This window comes from Silurus meridionalis, chromosome 5 (genome assembly GCF_014805685.1).
Source record: "Silurus meridionalis isolate SWU-2019-XX chromosome 5, ASM1480568v1, whole genome shotgun sequence".
NCBI classification, from domain to species: domain Eukaryota; kingdom Metazoa; phylum Chordata; class Actinopteri; order Siluriformes; family Siluridae; genus Silurus; species Silurus meridionalis.
The window spans coordinates 18,393,167-18,418,853 of NC_060888.1; the positions used below are offsets into that span (position 1 = coordinate 18,393,167).

The window sequence follows — 25,687 nt, forward strand, 5'->3', positions numbered from 1 at the left end:
TTTTCTTGGTCCCAATTTTTGTAATGGTCAAATGTGATTTATAAGTGGTCAAAACAATGTTGCCATATAATCACAGCTCCTATATGAGTTTGTTGGATGTCCCATTTTGAAAACATAACTATTATGTGCTTTTGCAGTTCCAGTTTTTGACCACAGGGTGCAACAGTGATTCTTATACAGTAGTAAGCAATTTAATGGAACATCAGTTTATATACTTCAATCAGCATTTCATTTTTCTCGTCCACTTAAAAAGGTAACATTTTAATGGAATTTAAAATGGTAAGGCATTGCATATGAGGGCACTTGTTGAATGGCTAATATATATGGCTGATCATATAATGTATGTGTGTGTTGGTTTAACATTGACTAGTCTTTAGACTACACCACTGCTGAGGATTTTTTTTTTCTGCATTCAATGAGACAGGAAAATCTGCAGTGAATGTACTGTTTTTTTGAGCTCAGACTCACACCAGGTCAGCTGATTTAGAGACACTCCAGAGGAGATGAGAGTAAGTGAGGCAGGGAGTCAGCAAGGCTAGCTATATTTAATCTCATTCGAATTGCTTTAGTTTGAGAGGCTCAGCAGCACTGTTCAGAGATAAGGAGCTCCATTGTCTGTTCCATGTAGCTAGGAAACTCTCAGCTCAGAAAAGGGCTCTGCTAGACCAGTGACTAGAAGCAGCAAATGAATCAGCAAAATTATATGCGACACCTCTACCTTGGCCCACGCATTTTTTAAAATCTTTTGTATTTTGTTAGTGCTTTAGTAATTCAGTCAGAATATCAAAGGTACAAAATTTCGCTCTCACTCTTTGTCACTTCTCACTTTTTCTCAGAATGTGTTGTATTTATAGGAGTGATATAGTGTGCCATTTTAGAAGCAAAAGACAAAACTCAAGACAAGACATTTGTGTGTATGTGGGAGCATTAGAGTGTGTGTCAGTGATCTGACTGTATAAGCACACTTTTATCCTTTCTCTGCAGTTTTATTATATTATACAATTACTCTACATTATGCAATCTTTTGTGTAATACAATATAATAAACTAATTGCCTTTATTTGGTAGACAAAGAGGAGAGTTCTTATTCCATTTAAGCCATAGATGTTGAAACCCACACAAATACATGGATAATGTAATACAAATTATCTGCAATAACCTTGTATGCTTGTAAATCCTCTGAGCAGTTTAAGTAGATTTATGGATTGATGCAATTGCAATACACACCAGCAAATCAGCATGTGTGTTTTAGATTTCGTGCACCTTCTAAGCTTGCACAATACAATAGAATTATCCTTAATATACTTAATTTCCAGTGGTGTTTATCACTAATTTTATTTCCAGACCTGCCAATCATTATGCATTGTATATCCGAATACAGACATTTTTGGTTTTGTCTGTCTAATCAACTGTAATAAATTCCACCCATTCAGCAGTGTTCCATCTTCTGACTCATTTTTGTGAAGTAAAAGATCCAGTAATATGTATATTTTGCCCAGAGTGTCAGAGATGTTAGCTGTTGCTCTGTAGCTCTGAAAAAACAAAGGCTCCACTGAGAATAAAATGTATCATTATTATTAAAGGTATCAAGTTATCACTCAAAAACACATAAAAAGTGCAGTCTCTTTCTCCCTGATAAAAACATGATTCAGGGAAGTACCAGCTAAAGCAAATTAGCCTCATATGAAGATGCTTCCACCACTATGTTTTACTATTGATATGATAACATCTTTTTTTTTTTTATCGAACATATGTTTTAGAATTCTGAAATAACTTCTACTGTGGTCTCATTGAAGCATTGCAAATGTTGCTATATTATTTGGATAGATTTGTGCCTTAGATGTTTTTCTTCGTGAGAAATGGCTTTTAGATAGCGATCCTTCAATACAGGCTAGACATGAGTATCACATGCAAAAAGTGACCAGTACTGAATGGTCAGATGTTCCTAAATCTCCTTATATGTTACTAGAGGTCTCCTGGCTATTCTTCTTTTGCAATTTCACAGGGACATTTTGTTCTTAGTAATGTCACTTTGGTGCCACATTTTCTCCAATTGTGGAATTTGACCTTCATGGTGTTCCATGGTACATGGTAAATTCACAGCCTTCTCCAATAGATACCATTTAACAGTAAGATGCTATACATGCTTTGTAAGCTCTTTGTGGATCATGGCTTCATCAGTTGGATGTAACAAGAGGATGTCAAGAAAACTGTACAGAAACATCTGATCTTATTTGGGGGTAATCAGAATCACTTTATTTATTGATACAGATAAAGAATCACCTTACTGAATTCTAAACACAGCCACATGCCCCATGATACAAGGGTCTGCACACTTAATGTATTGGTTTTATTTGCTTTTTAGATTAATTTTATTGTTGGAAAATGGTTTACTTCACATGGTTTACCTCAGTTTTGTTTCTTATGTCACATAAATCTGCAATTGCAAAGTAAGTCTTTAGACCATTTATACACCTTTATATGTCAATAACAAATTGTTGTTTACAATGCATTGTAATCCCATTCTGAATGGATGCTGTCTGTCAAATTTTAGATAGTATTGATAATATTCAGCACCAAGGACAAGGGCATCTGTGTGGAGTCTATAGAGCATGTCTAGTGTAGTCAAAGCTTCACTGATACACAGAGTGATAACCAAATATTAAATGGCTATGCAGTGGGGTCCTATTCTTTTCTCTCCTAAAACTTTCAAAATACCCACCCCCTTCTGAAATGAAGTGAAATTAAGGTCTAGCAATACAGTTATGACCTCTGAGTCAAGTATTTATTATCTCCTCCTATTTTATCTGCTATTATGCTGTCTGGATCTGCACAATCATTTGTTACACATGTACACAAAGCTGGCCTTTTTACAAAACTGCACTGGTGATCATTTTTTTATAAGCCTGGGAGATTTTCTTTCAAAAAGCACAAGTGCTTTTGTTGTATGTGTAACTTCTTTTATTTGAGATATTCTTGGGAAGTCTGTAAAGTTCAAGGATGTTAATCTGTTACTGGAGATCCATATGACACTTTTCATGAATCTACTTTGTATTCGCTTCTCTTAACCCTTTTGATTTTCAACAGTAATGTTATGGGATTTGTTGATTGCAAACTGTGAAGGGCAGCATGGAAACCAGCGAGACCTGCTTGTAATACGTTTATAACCACAGACAAAAGCTGTGCCCAGACAATAACACCTCTTCAGAGCCCTCAGATGTCTGTGCACTCACAATAGCTGTGCTACACACAGATGCTGGCTTGCTTTTATTTCCCTTAAGCATTTAGTTTCAGTAGCTGTTGTGTGATGGGGACAGCTGACTACCATTATATATAATCACACTAGCCAGAGGAACCCAGAAGAGAACAGGTTACATTTTGAGTTTTTCTGGCCATTTTATTCTCTGACTTGCATATTAGGGATGAATAAAAAAAAATTCTATAAATTAAAATTTTGTATCCAGATTTCTGAAAGCCGCTTTGTGGCATTGTTAATTATTAAAAAGTGCTGTTTAAATAAAATTGTATTTAATTGACTGGTTCGTGGGAATTGAGAAAAAACTAATTTGAAAGAACATGTGGGGTTGGGATGGTTCTATGAATTCTGAGGAGACAGGAAATTATTAGGAGGATTAATGTGTAAACAAAAGTCAATTTATTGTTTAGTTGTTTATCCTATGACTTGCTAACACCTTCTGAGGTGGTCGATTAAAAAAAAAAAACAGCACAGTTACACCAACCCAGTAAGACATTAGTATTCTTCTTCTTAATTGTTGTTGTTGTTGTTTATCTTCTTCTTTTCTTTTCTTCTTCTTCTTCTTCTTCTTCTTCTTCTTCTTCTTCTTATTATTATTATTATTATTATTATTATTATTATTATTATTTTCTGTTTATGCAATTACCTATGAGGCATAGCTGAACAGCTTTGTAAACCCTGCTAAAATGGGCCAGTTTGTATAATAACAGGACAAACACATAAATGTAGTGTGAAAGGTCATGTTCAATAGCAAGGTTGTAAGGTTGTGTTGGAACAATCAGGTTAGTTTAGTTAGATAACACAGAAACTATTTCCTGCCCCTCAAAATGGGACCCCAGCAATGATATTGAGTGTAACCTGGCAAAAGCTCTGGCTACAATTAGGCATTTATTTGTAAATCAACAGCAGACAGTGAGAAAGAAATGTTTGTGAAATAGACTCAAGTGTAAATCTCGGGACTTAAGTATTAATAACACAATGCACAAACATGGCTGATAATGGAATAACACTAATTCACATATTCTTATTATTTCTTAATATATTATTCTTTTTACTTAGAATATTGGATCATGATGTACAAGTCTTTCTGAAAAGGACTGTTGATCTGAAAAGAGTGGGCTCTTAAAAATATTAGCATGTGAATTTTAAAGAAGTTGCTGGAAGAGCGTGTACTTGGACGTCACCCTCTGTCTGTTTCCAGGAAACTCTAACAGTTAGCCAACACAGCCGGAACTCTGACGCTCAAGTGTGTGTGTGTGTGTGTGTGTGTGTGTGTGTGTGTTTGTTTGTAAAATTGGGGATGAGAGTGCTGGTGGGGGGGGTTTGATTATATGAATAGATTATATAATCAACAATAACGAAAGGCTGCTTGGACAAGTTGGTGTGTGCAATATTAGACATGGATAAATGTGCTTGAGTGAGTGTTCGTGAGCCTCATATGTTGTGTGAGATTCTATTAGTACGGACATCACACTGAGACATAAGCAGATCTTTTGAAAGCTTTTTTTTGTTTTCCCACTTACACAAGCTCTAGAAACATAGCCTCAGCTTGCAAACATCTTTTCTTCATTCTGTTCAGAAACGAGCTGTGGGAATTACAAACACATTTTCACATAACAGGTTTGTTTTTTTCCGGGACAACATAAGACTTTCTTCTGCATTGTCTTCTGCATCCCGAACTTAAACGCATTGACGAATTGAGTGAAATTCCTGGAGCTTAAATAACATTTTACGTCTGTGTGTTCAGTACCGATCTGCACAGCATCATCGATTCAGGTCAGTGTTTCCCCAGGGCATTAATCAATAGCACATCCCAGTTCATAGAAGCTCCAGTGTAAACCTGTCTGCTGCACTCTAATTATGTAACACTGTACAGATGTACAGGGGGAGTAATGACGGAGGCATGTGTGATCTACAATGACAAGAGTGAGTTTGAGTCAAACGGGCTGTTTGAGCCAGAGGGGTGTGTTTGTATGTGTGTACGTGAGAGAGAGGCATGACTGGCGTGTAATGTGGGGAATTGCTGACTCAGTGGGAAGGCCTGTGCTGTGAGAGCTTCTATTTACATCCCCCTAAGGACTCTGCTCAAGGACATCACTTGTTAAATGATGTTGTAGCATGTGACTGTGGGTATGGGTGGGTGTATGTGTGTGTGTATATATATATATATATATATATATATATATATATATATATATATATATATATATATATATATATATAATACATACACAATATATATAGGCATGTTTTTATATTTTGGTGAGGCAATTCTTCACACAAGGTAGTTTTATCACACAGCTTTGGTCTCATGGGAACGTTTGACTTAGTTCTCATGAAGAAAATTGCTATACAAAACAGACCCTTACAAAAAGATCTTCCTTTTTCTCCCCCACCTTTACTGTTTGTTTAAGAAAGATATAAAGGGTGTGGGTGTGTGGGTTGGTGTTTATGTACACGCGTATGTGTTTGCGCATGAGTTTTTTTTATCCTAAAATGTTCCTGTTCAGTGTCCCATGACTCTCGTGACATAATTTCCTGTTCACTCACATACAATTGTAAACAAACATTTGTGCCACTCTCCCTTGCAGCTGTGGCCGTTGACACAGAGGACGTAGGACATGTGGGAAATATAAAAGTACACAGTGAACTTTCATCAATGGACTAAAAATGCACTGCTGATTGTATTGTGGAATAAATAGGTGATGAGTTAAAGGAAATAACGTGATGTTAAGTTGTAAGAGGTATTTCTGCTGCCAAGCTTTTGGTCTACTTTTCCTTTTGGAAGCAAAATGTCCAACAATACAGAATGATTTTGATTACATATTTGACTATTTATTCTGATGGGAGTGGTCTCTTAGTGGCAATGACGACTTATGGAACAGTTTACTAACTGTGAAAATGAAGGAAATACTGTGTTATGGTCTTAACAGTAAGCAGATCTTAACCCAATTAAAAGTTTGCTAAGAGATTATGGGCTGGTGTATTAGCCAGAGTGCTCCCCACTCATCCACAAAACAACACATCTTTTGGAATAATGGTGTTCATCTCCACAGTGCAGTTCCCGAATCCATGCCAAGGTGACTTGAAACTGTTCTTATGACTCAACATTGCTCAATACCTTACTACAAGGATATATTATTTCAGTTTGTCCATGTGTACGTGTGTATTGCAATGTTGAGGATATAGTGCCCTCTAAAGTCGTAATTGCCATTGATTCTGTTTGCTCACTGCAACATTGAGCCAGCAGATGGTGGTGTTATGTAAGCTCTTCAATGTCTGGTAACGTCTTGTGCTGAAAGTGTAACTGAAATTATAAGCAATGTAATATCCAGTCAGCATCGATTGTGTGATCAGAAACTGATACGAACTTATAATGGACTGGGGACATTTAAAACAAGTTAATAGAAACGTAGGTTTGAATACAGCTTTTAACACAACACTGCTTCACACACACACATATACACCTAATTTCTAGTCAGCAAATACTTTTTTAATGACAACAGATGATGGTCTACTAAAAAATAGCAAACTATTGTGCATTCACTATATATGGTTCTTTACAGTGTGTGTGTGTGTGTGTGTGTGTGTGTGTGTGTGTGTGTGTGTGTGTGTGTGTGTATTCATGTATAATGATCTGTTAATCATGTTTTGATATTCTTTATTTTAATAGTTATAACCCCCGAAGTAAATTCTTTTACAATACCAAACTGTCCCAAAGTCCCAAATTATAGAACGTCGTATTTATTATATGTATATTTACATAACATTTTATGAAACCTGCTAAAGTTAGTTATCATTTGCATTATACAAATAACTAACCGGCTTTTTTTTTGCTTTTTTTTACTCAGGATGTTTATAAAATGCAAAGAAATCTCATGTCACATGACTGGGAAGTGTTAAATATCATTAAAAATTAAGACTCTATTTATTGATAGTCTGAAGTCATGTGAGACATTTGCTATTACAAGGCTATGTAAATGAGCTGTTACAATAGAAACAAATGTATTACAAAGCACTTGCACCACTTCCAAACCTGATTTTATGAGAAGTTAATTAACACCATCTGACTATTCAGAATAAAAATTCAGCAATGCAGCTGTGATTAATGAAATAATGATATCAAAATGCACACACAAAACAAACAATATCTTTTTAGTTTTACATGCTGCCTTACTTTGTCACACCCCATATACACCCCAGACACTTTCAAGCTTCCTTGCAGGATTTTCCAGTCAGATTTATTCCTCTCTATAGGACAGCACTGTGTCTCTGGCTACTACATGATGAACACCATATGGCACGGACCACTCGTGTCCGTCACTCATGCTCACTGTAGCGTGGGGTTTCTGTTCACACCCCAACACCGATATTTCCCTCACATTCTGCTGCTACATATGCCGGTTTTTGTGTAAGATGTGGACCGAAAAAAAAAAAAAAAAGGTTGGACCAAGTGATTGTACATCAACATCAATATTTCAGGATACAAGCATGCATTGTTTCTGTAAGAACTTGGATGATTGTCATATCACTGTACTGATTTGACATCAGCGAAATTAAAGGTAGTGCCTCTGTGAAAAGTGATCTTTTTTCCTGTCTACTAAAATTGTCTTATAGCTGACACTACGCCTGATTAATCTGATATGCCTCAAAGGGAGTTTTCCACCATGCACTATTCCTCTGTTTAACTCATTTAAGTCCATATAGGGAGTGTTTATAGGGAGCTCGTATTTCAGAAAACAAACTCGGCTCATCTTGAAAAGGTGGCATCACATAAACGCCCCAGGGTTTTCCAAGGACAGGGTTTCGTGAAAGTACAAGGTACAAGAAAGAGGGCAAACGAGAAATTTAGCAAGACAAAGTGAGAAATCAAGAAAACCAGAGCGGGTGGTCAGAGTCAGGTCATCTGTCGACAGCTTGGCTAGCTCCCTGTGATCTCCGGTGGCAGCTGCTCAGCCAAATGAGATTGTCCTGCAGATTACAGGGTGTGTGTCAGGGGCAGGAGAGATTGGGATGAGCTGGGGAAAAAAAATTCATAGTATTATGGTAATGCTCATAGACGCCTGCTATAACATGGCTTGTAGGCATATGCCTTTATCTCTTGTCTATGTCTGCCTCTACTGTGTTGAAATATTCATCATTACCCATTCCCACTGAAACCCAGACAGGCTTCTACTCTTTTGACTGCGAGTGTGAAGATCAATTGTTTTTTTTTGTCTGCAACTGGCAAACAGAAAAATGGATACAGAGAGGCAAAATAGCAATCAGCAATAGCTGTGATTACGGGTAATAGCTACAGGAGTCTATCTACAATTAAGGAATTACAGTGATAGTGGAAATTTCGACAGCCCAGCGGCAACAGCTGGTTTCCTGACTTTACATGCATTTTATAAATTTTTATTTTTTTTTGCTACACATTGGTTAATGAATGAAATGGAAATTCCTGGATGAAATCATATTTACAGTAATGTCAGCACTGCTACTCACCCTGGCATATTCACACTCCAAAAAAATCAAATAAGCGAATCGTTCCAGCGCTAATATTCAGTGTCCAGGTTGTTAACCTAGTTGTTGGAAAGGACGTTCGGATCTGTTTGAAGTGCATTAGGATGGATATGAGAGAAATTATGATGTTTATGATTTTTAATGATCTAATTATGTAGACGGTGCTTGTACTGCATTGCAATGTTGCACCACCCGCAGTTTCCTAGCAACCAGTGCGATGGTAAAGTATTTCGAACAGAGCAATGCCATGGCTGATACACTCAGGGTTGAGGGGGAAGCTGCCATGAAACACTGAATGGAAAACCTTTTTTTTTAGTACTATGCACTGTGCATGTGTTAGTATGCATGCATGCATGCGTGTGTATGCATAAATATGTATGTGGTACTGAATATTTGTACATGACATGAGTAACATGCACACTTATGATTTAAAAGGCTACTGCTTTCATTGGCTGTCATCATGCAGTGTGTATTAAACTGATAAAGTGTAAATGTCATGAAGAGCAGAGAGATGGAGTGAACCGATCACTGCTTTAATTGGAATGGTATTGTGGGTAAACTCGGCTGGCCTCTAGGCACGGTTTAATGCATTCAAAAAAAAAAACCTACAAACACACACACACACCCGTCTGGTTTTAGTGCTCTCTGTTTCTATCTATCTCTGTTTGTGTTTCTTCCCCCACTCTCTCAACCATCTAGTGATATAGCTTTTATCTCAGCCTTGTGTTTTACATCTTGGATAATGTTGTGAAGTTATTATACTAGCAAATTTGCTCATTCTAAAAACAATGGAATCCCCATTCTGTGTGTAACAGTGTAACGCGATAAAATTTCTCACCTGCAAAGAGATTTCCTTTCAGCAAATGTATGGCTTGCAGATGGTTCACTGTGTAAATCCTATTAGTGTAAACACTTTAAGACAGCCCCATCTGGCATAACTGTAAAAACAAACTGCTTTTTGTATGGAGCTAATATTTTAGATAATAGTAGTAACCATTCCACATAAACACTTAACGTTCCTCTATTAACTGCCTGAACAGAACGTGCTCATTTTACCAGAACATCTCGTTCATTCAGAACAAAATCAATAATGGGGTATTGATAGACCATTCTGTGGCTTTTGCCGATCAGCGTCCAGTACGTTTGCTAGTCTATAACATCTGACATTTAAGGGTCTGCACGTACCCGAAGGCAGGTACTGAGAAGCGCCCCTAGGTCAGGCTATTACGACATATCAATAGAAGAAATTGGCCATGACATAAATATCATGATGGCGTAATTGTTCTCCATGTTGTGTTGTATTGCCTTGATGCACATCATTGCATGACCAAGGGTCTCCATGAACCTCAAGCTATTTTCAAGAAACTTATTGTCTAAGTCATTCTATAGTTATTTGAATGGTGGAAAACACATCAAACATCAAGGCTGTGTCACGATACCTTTAAGTGACATTGGACTCACCAGATATAAGCAGTGGAGGCACATGTGTATATTTTCATAAACAGTGTTTAGGACATGTGCTGCAGAAACGAGCATGCTTTGGAAGGGTTTTATTAAAGCCCTTTTTTCCTGATCGCTATCTGCCTCTGCTGCTTCATTTCCGCTTTTGTTCTGATTACACTGTGCACACAGCCTAAATCTTTATTCACACTCACTACATTTATTTTCTTTTTTCTCTCCCTCGATTTCTTTTTATACTCGAACCGACAAGATACCAGTCCACCCTGTTGATTATTTGAAAATATTAGGTTGGATTTATCATCAGCTATAGCTTTTCCCATCTAGACAGAAGATTATTGATTTTTGCCCCTTGTTTAAATAATGATCAAGGCTGTGTTTAGGGTTGAAGAAGGCTGAAGGGAAGGGGCAGGTTTTGTGTGTTGAAAAAGAGAATCTCCAGAATATTTGAAAGAAGGCTTTGGTTTAAACTGGGGTTCTTAATTGTTTTAATTTAAATTTAAAAAGTAATCCAACAATTATCACATATTTAAATTAAATTAAGCCGGCAACAAGAATTAGACACAAAGGTCATCACCTAGACAAATGTGAATTCACAGAACAGGAAATATAACATTTACCATGTCAATTTTTGCACTCTTTTACTCTTTTTTTGTTTTGTTCCATAAATTAATTTGTTTGTTTTATCTTCATATACTTTATCCTGAGACTGAGATCTAAACCTTGAGTAAGACACCAGTCTACAATAGGACTCCATGCGCACATATTCACACACATTCACATATTGGACCAAATTAGAGTACCAATCCACCTACTAGCATGATTTTTATGAGATGGAGGAAACCAGACCACCAAGAGGAAACCCACTTGGACACAAAGAAGCCAAGCTTTGTTTTTGTAATTTAATTTATTCAATTAAACTACATTCATTTTTTAAAAAGTAAATTAAATTGAATGTTCACCAGAGGTGGGCAGTAATAAAGTAAAAATACTTAATTGCTGTACTTAAGTAGATTTCAGACAACTATTTACTTTCACTCATTAAATTTTTTACACAAATATCTATACTTTCTACATCTTACATTTTTTAAACAAGCTCATCAATTTAGTTTTAATCTAATTGGTGACATCAATATTTTTTCTTTTCATTGCGTGCCATTTTCAGACCAACAACCTATTTCTTGTCATTGCACAGCTTTTTCAACCTATCAGTGGTGTATCATTTTCTGGCTATAAATCACAACAGACGTAAGCTAGCAACGAGAAAGGCAGAAGTAAACAAGAAATATGGGGCCAACGTGGGTAAGACAGAGGGAGTCAGGGATGTAACATGACTGGGAACAGAGACATTCCTGATCAACTGATCATCATCATCATCTTTGCTTTGCTTGTGTTTTATATAGTGGTTGTTTAGCCAGAATATATTTATAATAGAAAATAGGAAATTCTTTTGTAGTCAGTGGTGGGCGGTCAGGGCCAGCAAAGCCTTCTCTGCTGGCCTAAACACTATCAGAAGCACTGACCCACATTTACAACTCAAATTTTAATATTTGTTCTATGAAATTGTATTAATTTATTTCCAACAGTTTATTCTCTTCATTTCGTAGCGTTTCTTTTGGCTGCAATGCTTCCAGTACGTGTATGGGGATTTTTTTGTCCAATCAGATTTCAGCCTCTATGCACTGCCATGATAATCTAATCTAACCAGGGCCTTCACAGTCAATACTGCTGGCCCTTTTACCATAGTCTCCTTAAGAAATAGCTCTGTTTCTTTAACCAATCAGATTTCATATTCGTCTCACAGGGCAGCTGTTCACGGACAATGTTTTCTGGAAGTAACTGAGTATCTGAGTAACTGAGTATCATTAGAGAAGCCTTAAAATTTCTGGAGTTGGGGGCTGGAATACCCCCGGAGGGGTGACGTCATGACCAGGAAGCTATAAAATGCAAATGGATTGAAGCCGGCGCCAGCTTCTGTTTGTTCATGAAGCTCTCTGTGTGTATATCTGTTGAATTCTTTGTCTATTGTTTGTCTAAATATGAAGGGTACTAAGAAAGCCTAGCACACCATTCGGCTCCTCTCTGTCCCCGATATATCACGGGGAAGGGGGTACACACAGCTTGTGGACAGGATCAGAACAGTGTTATGAAGCGATGCTAAGGGTTAAAAAGATGCTGCCAAGCTATCTCTCCCTGGGAATCGCATCCTCACTCAAGACCCCGATGTAATATGTCGGTGCACCTCAGCCGGTCAGGCCACTGAGTCTCTGCACACTATGGCAGTGCTGCAGGCGTATCAGGCTGACCTGCTGCGGGAGCTAGATGTGGTAGGTGCCCTGGGCAGCCAGGTTCAATCTGGCCCAGAATAGCATCTGCATTTTTCCATCCTCTGATCGGTTGGTCAGAGGGAAACCGTTATAGCCAAGTTCAACTGGCAAAACATGTCTATAGCGCTCTGCACACATCAATACATCAGAGTTAGACTTTTTTTATGCCTACGGAGGAATTGATTTGGTCTCGGACATACTTAAAATTGCATTTTCAAAAAAAGCTAGACATCATGAGGAGAGGTCGGCCAACCCCGAAGCTAGCTAGCTTGTCTCAGCCTGGGAAAGGGTTTGTTCGCCACTTCCAGACCAGTGAATACGAGCAGTACCACTGGCTTACAGCCTCTAAGGAGTGGTGCAAATTATGAGTCTACATCTCTGGTGAGTAGGTTGTATTTTATTTACATTGTTTATGTTTTTGTCATGTTATTAGACAAATATGGATTCTGACCCGCTCCAGATGATGTAGGTGGCACAGCTGCAGTTGTAGTGTAGAGGTTTGGAGCTTGCTTTAGTAAAATGGTATTCACCCTCCATATGTGAAATGCCTCTCTCTGTAATGTATTGATGGTTTCAATAATTGTGACGTGATAGTGGTGGTTTTAAGAGGTGGATTAAGTCGGGTAAGACCTCACTGAAGGCCCAGGTACCAAATGCACGGCCCGCCACTGTTGGTATTAATATGTTGATATGATGATAAGGTTCAGTTATCAGCAAGACACTAAAACAGGTAGTAGTAATGGCTACTTTTTACTTAAGTATGTGCCATACTTCTTTAACTTTCGTGAAGTCAGTACTTTAACTTTAGTTTTTTTTTTCTTTCACTTTTGCCATTTCTGATGTTCATTGTGTTTACATGTTTTATTTTTTGGCAATTGGAATGAATTCAGTCTAGTCTACGTGTACCCAAACAATTGATTTCTAAGGGGAAAATTAGTCTTTTGTCAATTGCACACCCAAAAGAAAAAAAACAGAGATCACTGTTTTACATCTACATCACCCCGTTAATTTGGATCAAAATTTCATTCGGATCAAGCTCGGTTTGATTGAGCTATTAAGCAGATTACTGCCAAATTATTTGGCTGCATATAAACATCTTGCTAGTATTGAGAAGAAGTTGGGAATTCATTTTGAATGTCTTTAACTGTTTTCCAAGCATTTTATAGAAGACTTTATGGTCCACTAAAACTTCATGGCATCATTAAACTGATATAACTTCCACTCACAGTAAAGTTACCAAGCAATGTCTGAGCAGCAATAATCCTTGCCTGCATTCATTGCTGGAGAATAGTACAGAGTACATGACTGTAGTCTCTTCACAAGGCCACAGTATGCATATAAACTATTGATCCGACTCATTTTTTCCAGCAGATGCTGTCACTACTAAAGTTGCATGCAGTGAGCAGTAATTTAACGAACATATATCAGATAATTGTGGCAGTATGTGCAATTTTGAATTGCAAATCAGATTCTTTCTAGGCAGTGCCATCAGGGAGATTAGCAAAAGTAAAATATGCAGAAGACTAGAGCTTTAAAGAGCTAGCGCAGTGTCCTGCAGAGTCTTATATTGAAATTATCATGCAAATGAAATAGTCCATGAGTTAAAGTGCCAAAGGCAAGCTTTATAATCCAATTAATCAGTGTCTGGTATTCCGATCACTTTTTCAAGGAGGGGCACTGTGCTAAACAGAATTCTGTCTGAAAATCTGAAACCTATCAATGTATGTGCTGTTTCTTTTTCTTTCAGAATATTTTTGGGGAAATGTGCATTTATTACGGTTGTGTGTAAAGCTTATAATAATTCTTTAGTAAAACAAAGCCTAGCATTCTTTTGAGGATGGTGATTGAGAACCCAACTTTATGCAAAGAATACACTCCTGAACAAAATCTTAAGACCGGGGGAAACATTACAAGTATTTGCATTTTGCGCTGGTGGATCATAACCAGGTTGCAAGTACTTTTTAAAAATGTCAAAAGTAGAAAGAGCAAGAGACAAAAAATAGAGAGTAGGCAATTTATTGAAAACTGCATTTAAACTCAAACAGGCTGTTCATCAGCTGATCAAAAATTTAAATTTGATTAAAAGTTTGTCATCTGTACAAAAGTATGACTTTAATATCATTGTTTTTTAATGTTTTTTTGCTGTCATGATCTCCTGATGGCAAAAGCAAAAAGGCTTTCTGTTTTTGAACGTGGCAGGATTGTTGGCTTTCCCATGCAGTAAGACAATCATTTAAAATTTCTTAAAAGATCCTGAGAGTTATAGGACAAAATAATCAAGTGGTAGACCCAAAAGAATTTCACCTGCACTGAGCCAGAGGATCCGACAGGCTGTCTACGAAGACACAGGCCGATCCTCGACACAAATTAAAGCCCTTACTGATGCTGACTGCAGCCAAATAACCATAAGACTGCATCTGCGAGAGAAGGACTTAAAGAACAAAAGCCACGTCTCATCTCACACCACAAACTTGCCCATTTGGAATTTGCAAGAGAGCACCAAACATGGAAAACTAAATGATGGTAGAAAGTTTTATTCTCGGATCTGAAAAGATTGAACCTGGATGGTCCTGATGGCTTCCAATGATACTGGCATGACAAGGAGATCCCACTGGAGATGTTTTTTTTGCATGGCACAGTGGAGGAGGCTCCATCATGATCTGGGATCCTTTCTCTTTCAATGGGAAAATGGAGCTTCAGGTTGTGCAGGGGCATCAAACTGCAGCTGGATATGTGGATATGTTGCAGCTGGCATCCCTCGTGACTGTCCAGAGTGCCCTTGTCTGTGTGGTAATGACTGGGCTTTTCAACAGAACAACGCTACAGTTTACAACGCCAGCCGGACGAAGGACTTCTTCCAGGACAATAATGTTGCACTTCTGGACCATCCTGGGTGTTTCCCTGATCTAAATCCCCTTTAGCTGTTTGGGGATGGATGGCAAGGAAGGTTTATAAAAACGGACTGTGGAAACCCTTCGTGAAGCCATCTTCACCACATGGAGCAATGGTCCCACCAGCCTTCTCGAAAGAGTTACAACAAGCATGCCAAAACAAGTGTTTGAAGTTATCAACAAGAACAGTGAGGCTACTCAATACTGAACTTTTTTTTGACACTTTTAGTTTGTTGTAGTTATTTTCTATGGTCTTAAACTTTTGATCAGCTGATGAACAGCCTGTTTGACTTTAAATGCTGGGAATGTTTTCCCGGTCTTAAGATTTTGTTCAGGAGTGTATGAGGGGATGCTGGATATGGTATATATAAGGGACTATGTAATGTGGCATGTTTTGGGAGATGGGAGAAACCAAAGAACATGTGAAACTCCACACAGGCAGTAATCCAAGCTGAGGATTGAACTGACCCTGGACCTGTGAGACAACACCACCATGCTTCTGCATTTGGACTACGGGATTGACAGTTCCACAAAATATACGATGAATCATGCTGTACTCCCTGAATGGTGTGAACGTGTACCTATAGACTGTTTTGACATAATGCCAAATGAGCATGACAGGATTTTGGATACATCCTTGGTAGTGTGCTATGTGTGTTTGGGATTGGGCCGTGCTCGTACTGGCACGTGCAGTCACTTCAGTGCTGGACAGCGCCGCGGTGAGTGGGAGGGGCCACTCGGGCACTGATGAAGGAGGGGGGTGCTCCTGCACCGGTTTTTTTTTTCCACTTGTGGTTAGGATACAGAAGAACGACCCAAATGCCGCCTCCACCATCACCTTCCCGTTTGTATTAGATCAGTTGGAACCATCTCACACGAGGGCTTTAGAAGCTGTAGGATTTGGTGCGTTGGCTCCGCCCCCTCCGCACTCCAGAAGGTGGAAAATCCCGTCTTAACTCAAAATCCTCATTTCCGCGTCCTTCATTCACACCGCGTCGTGCCGCTTCCTCCAGGATTTTTTTTCCTTCTCAATTAAAAAAAAAGGCCCGGATCTTCAGGTCGATGTAATACCCGCTTCCCTACTTCTTCACTTAAAGATGAATTGCCGAGTTGCTCCTGCCGTATGCATGAACTGACCGCACATCGCTGCGCGCTTCTTTGATCACCGGCTTATTTCCCAGTGCAGAACGACCTCCTCTGCCGGTACCGACAGATAACTCACTCGTGTTTAAGACGGATGCGGGAGCAATGACAAGCAGCGCGATGGAGCCGCTGATCGCATGCTGATGTTTGCGTCCACGATGGATTCTTGTATGTCCGCCTTAAGCTTCCGATTTAAGCATATCATAAATGGAGGAGGAGAGTGACAACCGCAAGATCAACAACAGCTTCCTTCGGGATCACAACTATGCAACAGAAGGTGAGCAGAAAGCGAGCGGATTTGCGGTGCATTTTGATTAATGTCAGGTCTGGATTAGGTAGGCTGTGGGGAGAAGGTAAAAAAAAAAAAAAAACGTAGTCTACATGTTGCACGCGCGACCCCGCCTTGCATCTACCACGTTTCTGTAATGTGGTGTAGAATCGGATTACTAATAGATCCGGATAAATCTGCGCCATTGCAAGGATTGTGCATAGTGGAATGAGATCAGTGTGGGTTTTGTAAGAAATGGACCAGAGTGGGTATCATATGGCTGCTTTTTTTTCCACATTCCGATCTTGGGTGTCACTGTGGCACCATTCACCATTCTCACAGTGACTCAGATGTTGCATTGCAGAGATTTAGCGACTGGGTTTGCGTCGACACCCAGACACTCTGGAATAAATGGACAGGATCCCATTCTGGATCAACTCAGAGTCAATCTATAAATAACCTACATGTGATGCAGTCTCTGAGGATGATGATTTGGAATTGCTCATTATTATTAATTAGGCATCATGATGAAAAGACCCATCAGATATCTGGCCTTCCTTTTAAAAATAGATTATAGTGTGATTACGTCTCCTGCGATTATGATCTTAAAGGCAGACAGAGCTCTGTCTAGAAGAATCTGGATGTTGCAGACTTACAGGGCCTGGTACGGGTGCAAGAAATCAGTACGCTGTCTGTGAAATTGTACTGCCTGCATTAGATGTAAACCATCATCTTAACATCATCTTCATCATCAAAATGTATCATAGGCAAGGATGGATGTGAGTGCGAGGTTGGGGACACACCCTGAATGGGACGCCATTGGAGGCCACAGTATGCACACATTCACACACTCGTTCCCACCTAGGGACTATTTAACATTATCTGATCTTCTTGGAAGATGGAAATCAGAAAAAAAACATCCATGTGGGCACAAGGAGAGCATGTAGAAGCTCCACACACAGTAACCTGAGGTCAAATTTGGACCAGTGCTTTTTGAATTATTAATTGCTTTAGCATTTTCTTCAATCTGCAACTGTTTCTAAGGATTTTTGTGACATATGTGGAAGTGAATGTAGTCCAGCATTTCCATTCAAATGTGCTTTTACTATGCACAGAGCTCAGATAGGGTCAGATCACTGGTCCTTACTCAGCACAGGGCCTCGTCCTGCTTATTGATTAATAGCAATGGGAGGTTTTATAAAATGAAGCCAGTGGAAAGATGCAATCAGCAGCCTGCAAGCTCAAAAGCGCTTCGTTTATGACCCCTCTGAGGGCCCCGGGCCAGTCTGTAAATCAAACTTGTAACTCTTAGCCTCACACATACATGCACAGCATGAGCAGCTCACACCCTACTGGCTCCAAATGCCCTGGGCTGTCTGTCTGACACATATGCATGCTGCTACTTTGTGTGTTTGTAGTAAGTATTGAACATTGAATGAACATAACATTGTCTGTAAAAGACAAATGCAGAAGCTTGTTCTAGAAAATAAGTCAGTTTGTATGCATGGTCAATCTGGAGGCTGTTATTAGAAGATAGAGTAGTTGTAGGTCCCTATTCTCACAGTTGAATTTAATCTTGCATATTAGCCTCATTAATCCCCCACCCCACCCCAATTTCATGTCTTTGTAATCAGCCATAAAATATTTCACTCTACTAATCACAAATTTCTTCTGTGGTATACATACACTTCCTGGTGCATTTGGTGACTTAATATACTCATTCATGCAAAATTCACATTATTATAATCTGAGAGAGAATCTTGGTAGGATCCATGTCCTCCTCATCCCCCCATCTTTAATATGTGCAATAATCCACTGACTGGACAACTAATATGATGACGATATCTCTTCTGTGTGGGCATCCCGAGGCTGCAAATGCCTTATAACGATGTGGACACTTTGTCCTTTCTGCTAAAGAAATATACAGAGAAGCACTACTGGATTTTTCGGTGGGTGCCCTAGATTGAAATGACGTAGGAATCCTCCAGTGAGATCGCTCATACCTCAGATTACTGCAGTGCAATGCACGAGAGGTTTGGCTGTAGATACACACAGATAATTGCTTGTATTACCCTTTAGAATGGCAGAATATGATCATTCTGTTTCAATTGACCTTCTCTGAACACAATCTGTGCAAGTGGCCCGATGACCCAATAGATGACCTCAAAAATTCTCCCCCAGTTCTTGCACACCATGTTGTCTAATTTACTAAAGTGCCACAGTCTAGGTAATTCAATTTCACGAGGTAACTTTGTAGCCCCGCTTGTGGTTTCTGAAGTCCCAGACCTAATAAAGTACTGACAGGCATCCCATTGGGTACAGATGGTAAAAGTAGATATATGTAAATGTGCCTGAAATGACCAGTATGCCCTCTATTATCGTTTCCTTCTTGTATTCAACATTGAAGAAACATAGGCCTATCAAATTATTGCGAGTATTAGGGGTGCGTCAAGACATTTTACATATTGCCTTAGTGTTAATATTTAATGAATGACCTCTAAAAGGCGTGTTGATTTGAAGAAGAATTAGTTCAAATATTTGCTTTGGTACTAGAGCCTATATTAATGCTTCCAAATAATTGTCATGGGAGTCCTAGGTGTTTTCTCACGGGTAACATATGCACAGAGCACGCCACGATTTTGCATTTGTAAGGTAGAATTAATTTAGCAACATGGATGACATTAATATTTGTTGGATCAGCAGTATTCCCATCCAGGAATGTAATTTATAAGGGGGGAAAAAAGCAAACTTTCAGCACTGCACCATGAGTACTAGAATGAATGAATGTAAGCTGAGAATAAAAGCTATTTTGGGAGAACTGAAAGATTTCTCATTCTCTAGCATGTGTGCTATCTTATCTCATTAGGCAACCTAATTAAATAGCTGTGGTGGAACACATCTAGATTAAAGATTCCACAAATATATAACTTGCTTTTTATTACTTTTCATTTTCTCCATGTCCATGTGTTTTTTATGCTATTATTCATTTTTTATTGTACACGATTTTATTCTGTGCTATAGTTTTACATTATTCTCCAAATAACCTAACCTCTAGGTTAAAATAAAGTCGAGGTCTATGGAGGTCTAAATGCCTCTATCTGTATATTCAAAGTAAGTTTGAGCAAACATTTTGTATTTTTTTTTGTTCTAAAAAATAGAATCAACAAAAGCAGGAGTCGAATGATCGATTTTTTTAAAAGGTGGGAGGAAGTGATAATTCCCACGCCTACTGATTCCCACAGTAATGGAGTCAATGTGACATTTAAATTGATACAAATTTCCATATTTCTTATTCTCTCATGTGTAAGCTCAGAGGACGGAGACAACAGAACAGGCTCAATTAGCATAAAAGAGATGCCATCAGAATGACATTTGGCTAATAGCGGCAGGATTGATGTGCCGGGACTGTTAGTGAGCCTCGACCTTCATCTTCATTTGTGCTTGGTGGGCTTAATTGCCCAAAACGTACATGCTTGCATATCTCTAAACAAGCTGCTTTCTGATTGGGAACATGATGAAAAAGGATTTGCAGCTGTACTGCTAATGCCATTATCAATGGTCTTACAGACATAGCAGCTGTAGTATACATAGCTAGAGATGGATTTATGGTGCAGTAGAGTCTGTGCTGTAATAAAGAAAATAATTTGTGAATGGGGAAAATACATTAACAAAGGCTGTTGATTCTTTTTAATATGTAAAAGGAATGTGCAAGTCATTAAAAACCTTTAATATCATACTAATTAGTCAGTGATTAAAGGTCAGTGATAAAGGGGGCTAGGATTTTTTAACTGGTGTAAAATTAACCGAGTCACACAATTTATAATTATTTAAATGACACAACATTTAAATTAAAGAAAATATCTTATTTAATTATTCAAATTAATCGAGCAGATTGAAATATAGCAGTGTAAGTACTCCTTTAACATCATTAGTGTTTAAATGAAATGGATTGAATTACATTCTTTTATTTTATTCATTTCAGTTTAATTTTTGTCCTCCAATAATCTAATAAGCACAGGTTTACTGTAGATCTTTTTCTGCTGATCTGAATATTTGGTTGGTGGTCCCCAAAAGAAAAAACTCATTTCATAAATTCACAAAAGCTGTAGTGAATGAGCTGTAGTGAAACGCACCACTGATATACAGACAATTTTTTAGCCCTAGTTTCATTTAGTCGTTTCATCTAGCCAAGGTCTTAAAAAAAAATGTGCCAGGGGAATATTTATTATTCATGTACATTACTGTTGCACATATATACATATATACATATCTCATTAGACCTGTCTGAAAGATACATTTGAAACCATTAACATAAATGTATAAAATCAAATGAAACAAGGCTAAAATATGCAGATGAATATGCTGGAATAAATATATATATATATATATATTCCATTATATTATATATATATATTTTTTTTTTCCTTTGCATCATAATCTCTTTTTTCTACTTGGTCTAAGATGGAGTGTTCTCAGTAAAACTGCTCTGGTAAAAAATAGCAGCATGGTCCCTCAGTGCTCAGAACATGGCCTAGACATGCAGACTGAGTACAGCTCGATGGGGGCTGATACTAATGCACCCACCCTGCCAGCACAATTTACACCACGGCTCTCACTCACGGTTAATGCCCCACACTGTACCGTACGAATGAGTGGTGTTATTGCTGCTACAAGAACGAAAGAGCTTGGAGTAGGGGGTTGGGGGGGGGGGGGGTCGAAGTGCAGCAAACGAGACTGCCAACACAAATCTCCCCAGGCTACAGTTTAAGATTTCGGTCATAAAAAGAAATATCTCTCAAACCCAACAGGGCCACATTGATTATTCAGAAGAAAACTGTGAGGCGAAAATATTGCGGCTCAAAGAGGGAGAGAAAGAGTGAAAGAGAGAGAGAGCACACAGAGAGGGTTTGGACGTGAAGATTATCCGCTGCTGGGTGCACGTTACTGTGGGATATACCCCATGTGGGAGCAATAACGAGAAATTAAAAAACTGGTTTTATCTTGCCTCACCATTTTGTCTGAAGAGCTGAACAGTGACAGATGAACTAAGCATGAGTATTGTATGAAGAGAAACACAGTCATGCACGCATACATCTTTTGTGTAAATCATAGTGATACTTGGTTACTGAGAGTCTTCGCTTTTTTCTCTCGCTCTTAGTGTTCAATGTATATATTATACACTCCATTGTGTTTTTTTCATCTGGGAGAAAATTATGTATCTGTTAATGATGTGTGAAAAGAAGGCCAGTACAAGCTTTTAGACAGCCCATCATGCACACACACTTACTCTGTGCTTTATTCAACCATTTTTTCAAGAAATTGGGTTAATTGGCTTTTACTCTCCTTTCTACACGGCAAAGTATTGTTGAGACAGAGGCCCCACCTCGAGGAAGTGCAACAGAAAGCCAGCAGCCACTGCGTTTGGGATCAGCAGGTGGTAGAGATGATTACCCCAGTGTGCACTGTTCTCAGATCACGACTTGTGTCTGCTGAAATGAGTCCAGACCTGCTGTGTTTGCTGGCCCACCAGCTGCCCTTTATATCTCTCAGCTTTTGAAAATAGCCAGACATCGCCTTGCAGAGTTGTCTGCTGATTGGGGAGTCAGTCGATACACCCGATATCTGTTACAAAGCACTCACGACTAGTCGCACAGCAGTCCAGTGGCTTTAACACGTGTTTGTTGTAGGGCAGATTAAAAAGACGAGATTGATTGGTTGATTTGCTGTCATTTTCCTTTGTGAAAACTTCACAGTAGGACGTGATTGTGCTTGAATGATGAGCATTAAACTCCACTGAGCTCTTCTTACCAACAGCAATACTATTACTTTATGGATAAAAACAGATAACACACACAAGGCGAACAAGTCTAATGCGTTTTCACCAGACATTGTGTTCCTACATTTTGACAATTTTTTTATTTAAAAAAAAAAAAATATATATATATATATATATATATATATATATATATATATATATATATATATATATATATATATATATTTACTGTAACTTGTACCTGTGTTGAGGTACAAGTGGGGTAACCAGGCCCTATTTGAATGTGCTATGGATTTAAGTACATACAAACCTGATAGAATTTACAAAATAACCCCACACAAAATAAGTAAAAAGTGAAATGTTTGATTTTTATTAATATATGCCAAATCTGTAGCTTCTCAACCTAAAAGCAAAACATTATAGATTGGGATTTATGCAAATACTAATTCACGTTTACAGTGATTTTAAAGTAGGTATAATATTTCCTTTTTGAAACTAGGTTTTAATAAACGAGATTCATATTCATATTATGTTTCTTAATATCATGATTAAATATCCCCATGACAAAGTTGGCTTGATGCCAAAAGCATTTGAATAGAAAAGGTTTAGAAGTTGTATTGTCTAACACTGTTGAATTGGAGATCTACTGGACTCTTAGTTATGAGCATGTGGCAAGGATTACTGCAGATCGACTTGTCCAGGAATTGAACTCGATATGGCTTTTAAGAACAAACCCACACAAAAGCCTCATTCACAATTTGTTTTCTCAAACCGCTTGGTTTGTGACGTTATTTCTGCAATTATCGTTTTTGTAAATAACCTGCAACACGCATTTCTATCTTGTTACACAGACAATTTTGCTTGTGCTTTTTTAGATCTCACCAAGTCAAGACCCAAGAATACTGAACAAGGGCATGTTTGTGGAAGTAGAAATATTTCATTTAGAATCTGGTATTTTGACAACATGACCACCACCTTTAAAAAATTATAGAGATCAGTAGAATGCTTCAGTAGTGCCTAAGAAGCTCCGTGTTGGCAGATGTGTCTCTTTGCGCATGTGTGTTTGAATGGAATCTTCTTTTCGGCCTGATCCTTTAGACATGCAGAGCTCAGCAGAAGTGCTTTAATCTCCAGAGCCATGGCCAAGGTTTAAGGGGGCTCCGCCATCCTGCCAGCTTCCTTCTTAGTTCCTGCAATTCTGATTACACAAGCCTTAAACAGAGCAAAAAACAATACTCTTAGCATAGTATGGATACAGCATTGGTGTTGACTGAGGAATCTCAGTGCCTGAATGTGTGAAAGTGTTCCCAGTGCTGCTGTTGAGTATCAGCAGACACACGGTGACCTACATACTGCAGTATCACTCCTCTCCCCTGTCACACTGCAGTGCTGTGGATCCACGTCCTCTTTGTGTTTTGTGAGGGTTGACAATGACCTCAAATCTCATCCATTTAGATTATCATATTATCTTTTAGTTTAATTTAGCCATTACGTCAGCCTCACTACTCTCTTTGCTAGTCCACTTTTCTTTTCCTGGGTCTGCGTTCTCCTTTGAGATCTCCATGATTCAATCATGTGCTTATTGTGTTGGCTCAAAGGTCAGGGAACTCAGTCTGTAAATACAATAGGAGAGAAAATAAATGGGGGATTGGAGTCTGTTATGGTGCTTGGGGTAGAAGGGGTTTGTGTTTTTTCCCCCCCCAGCAGTGATTGAGAGGCACCTGTGATGCATGTTCTACAGCTGGCGGCGATGCTGCGATAGGACAGGTTGGCACGGTAACCTACTTTATAGTGTGTGAGTGATGAGAAGGTGCTGTTTTAGTCAAGGATGGATTCATCTAACCAAGACAGTATGCTTTTATGTGACTTGAAAACCTTTGCTCTGGCATCCTGAAGGATTTATACACATGGTGCTGTGGTGTACTACTATCACTATAGTAGTTCAGAAAAATTGTCACTTGAGGACACGTGTCATTAAACTGATAGGATCTAACATAAGCAGATCCTTAGTGTGGCCGATTTGCACTTGTCTGCCTTAAAGGAGGATAAGAAAAAATACCAGAGACACAGCAAGATCTTATAGTGATTAGTCAAATGTGTTGATAATGGGGCATATCTGTGTATGTGATTTCAATTCAAGGATGCAGCTTTTTCCCAACATTCTGGTGATGGAAGGGATTTAAAGCAGATTTAATGCCAGAGAAAGCCCACAGGGTATCTGATTTGCATAGTGACTTTTACGAGTGTGATCATGACAAATTTCTTCTCTGCCCTGAGCTTGGCTTCTACGAGAACATACTGCCTGATATGTGATCTCAATCATCCACCTTCCTAAAAACACCACCGGTCAGATTCATATAAATGACTAGATCAAGTGGCTCATATATCTATACCCGCTTGTGTATAGGGGATTAAGGGTATGCTACCTATTTGGCCACTGGCTGGATGTGTGATTCACATCATAGCTGTTTATATCCCCAGACATTCAGCCGTGTGTCCAGGAAACAGCAGGGTCCCCTACGATAATCCTCTCAATCCCGCTTCCATCACCTCCCGCATTTACACTCCATTATACCCCTAAAGCCTGTATCAGGTCTGGGTGAGTCTGCTTACCAAAATAAAACCTCTCACAAAGGATTCTAAAAAAAAAGCGCTGTATTTATTTGTATATGATTTGTGCAATTATCGTTGCAGCCGAGTCAGATCGACTGAAGCAACATGGGAAAGAAATAAGTAGCTTAAAATGAAAAGGCCTGATCCTTTTGCTAACCAGATTTTATCTCCACTAGGCCATAAAGTTAGCGGGTGAGCAATATGACAAAAATACCATCTAACAATACACTTATCATGAAATTTAGGTTTGCTCGCAAACTGTAAATAATATAGCAGTGCTGCGTTCACAATGGAAAAAATGTAACAACAAAACTATAATTAATCAAACCAACACTTCTGGTGTAAGACACTTTTCACCATTCAATATTTTTAACAAAAAATTAAGAATAAGTTTTTACAATATCAACAGTATTTCAGAAAAGTGCATTGTGAGATATTTTATGACATCATT

At 38.6% G+C, this 25,687-nt stretch overlaps 1 protein-coding gene across 4 annotated transcripts in view; it reads left to right on the forward strand.

Annotated features, from left to right (window-relative positions):
* LOC124386466 (serine/threonine-protein phosphatase 2A 55 kDa regulatory subunit B beta isoform) overlaps positions 1-25,687 on the forward strand; it is a 63,099-nt gene that overhangs the window by 8,849 nt on the left and 28,563 nt on the right. Inside the window, exon 1 of one of the 4 annotated variants that reach the window (XM_046850322.1) lies at positions 16,214-16,856. The exons of the other annotated variants lie outside the window; for them this stretch is intronic. Within the exon in view, the coding sequence (XP_046706278.1) occupies positions 16,787-16,856 (70 nt within the window). The 5' untranslated portion in view covers positions 16,214-16,786. Of the gene's footprint in view, positions 1-16,213; positions 16,857-25,687 lie in introns of those variants that run through there. 4 annotated transcript variants of the gene reach the window in all.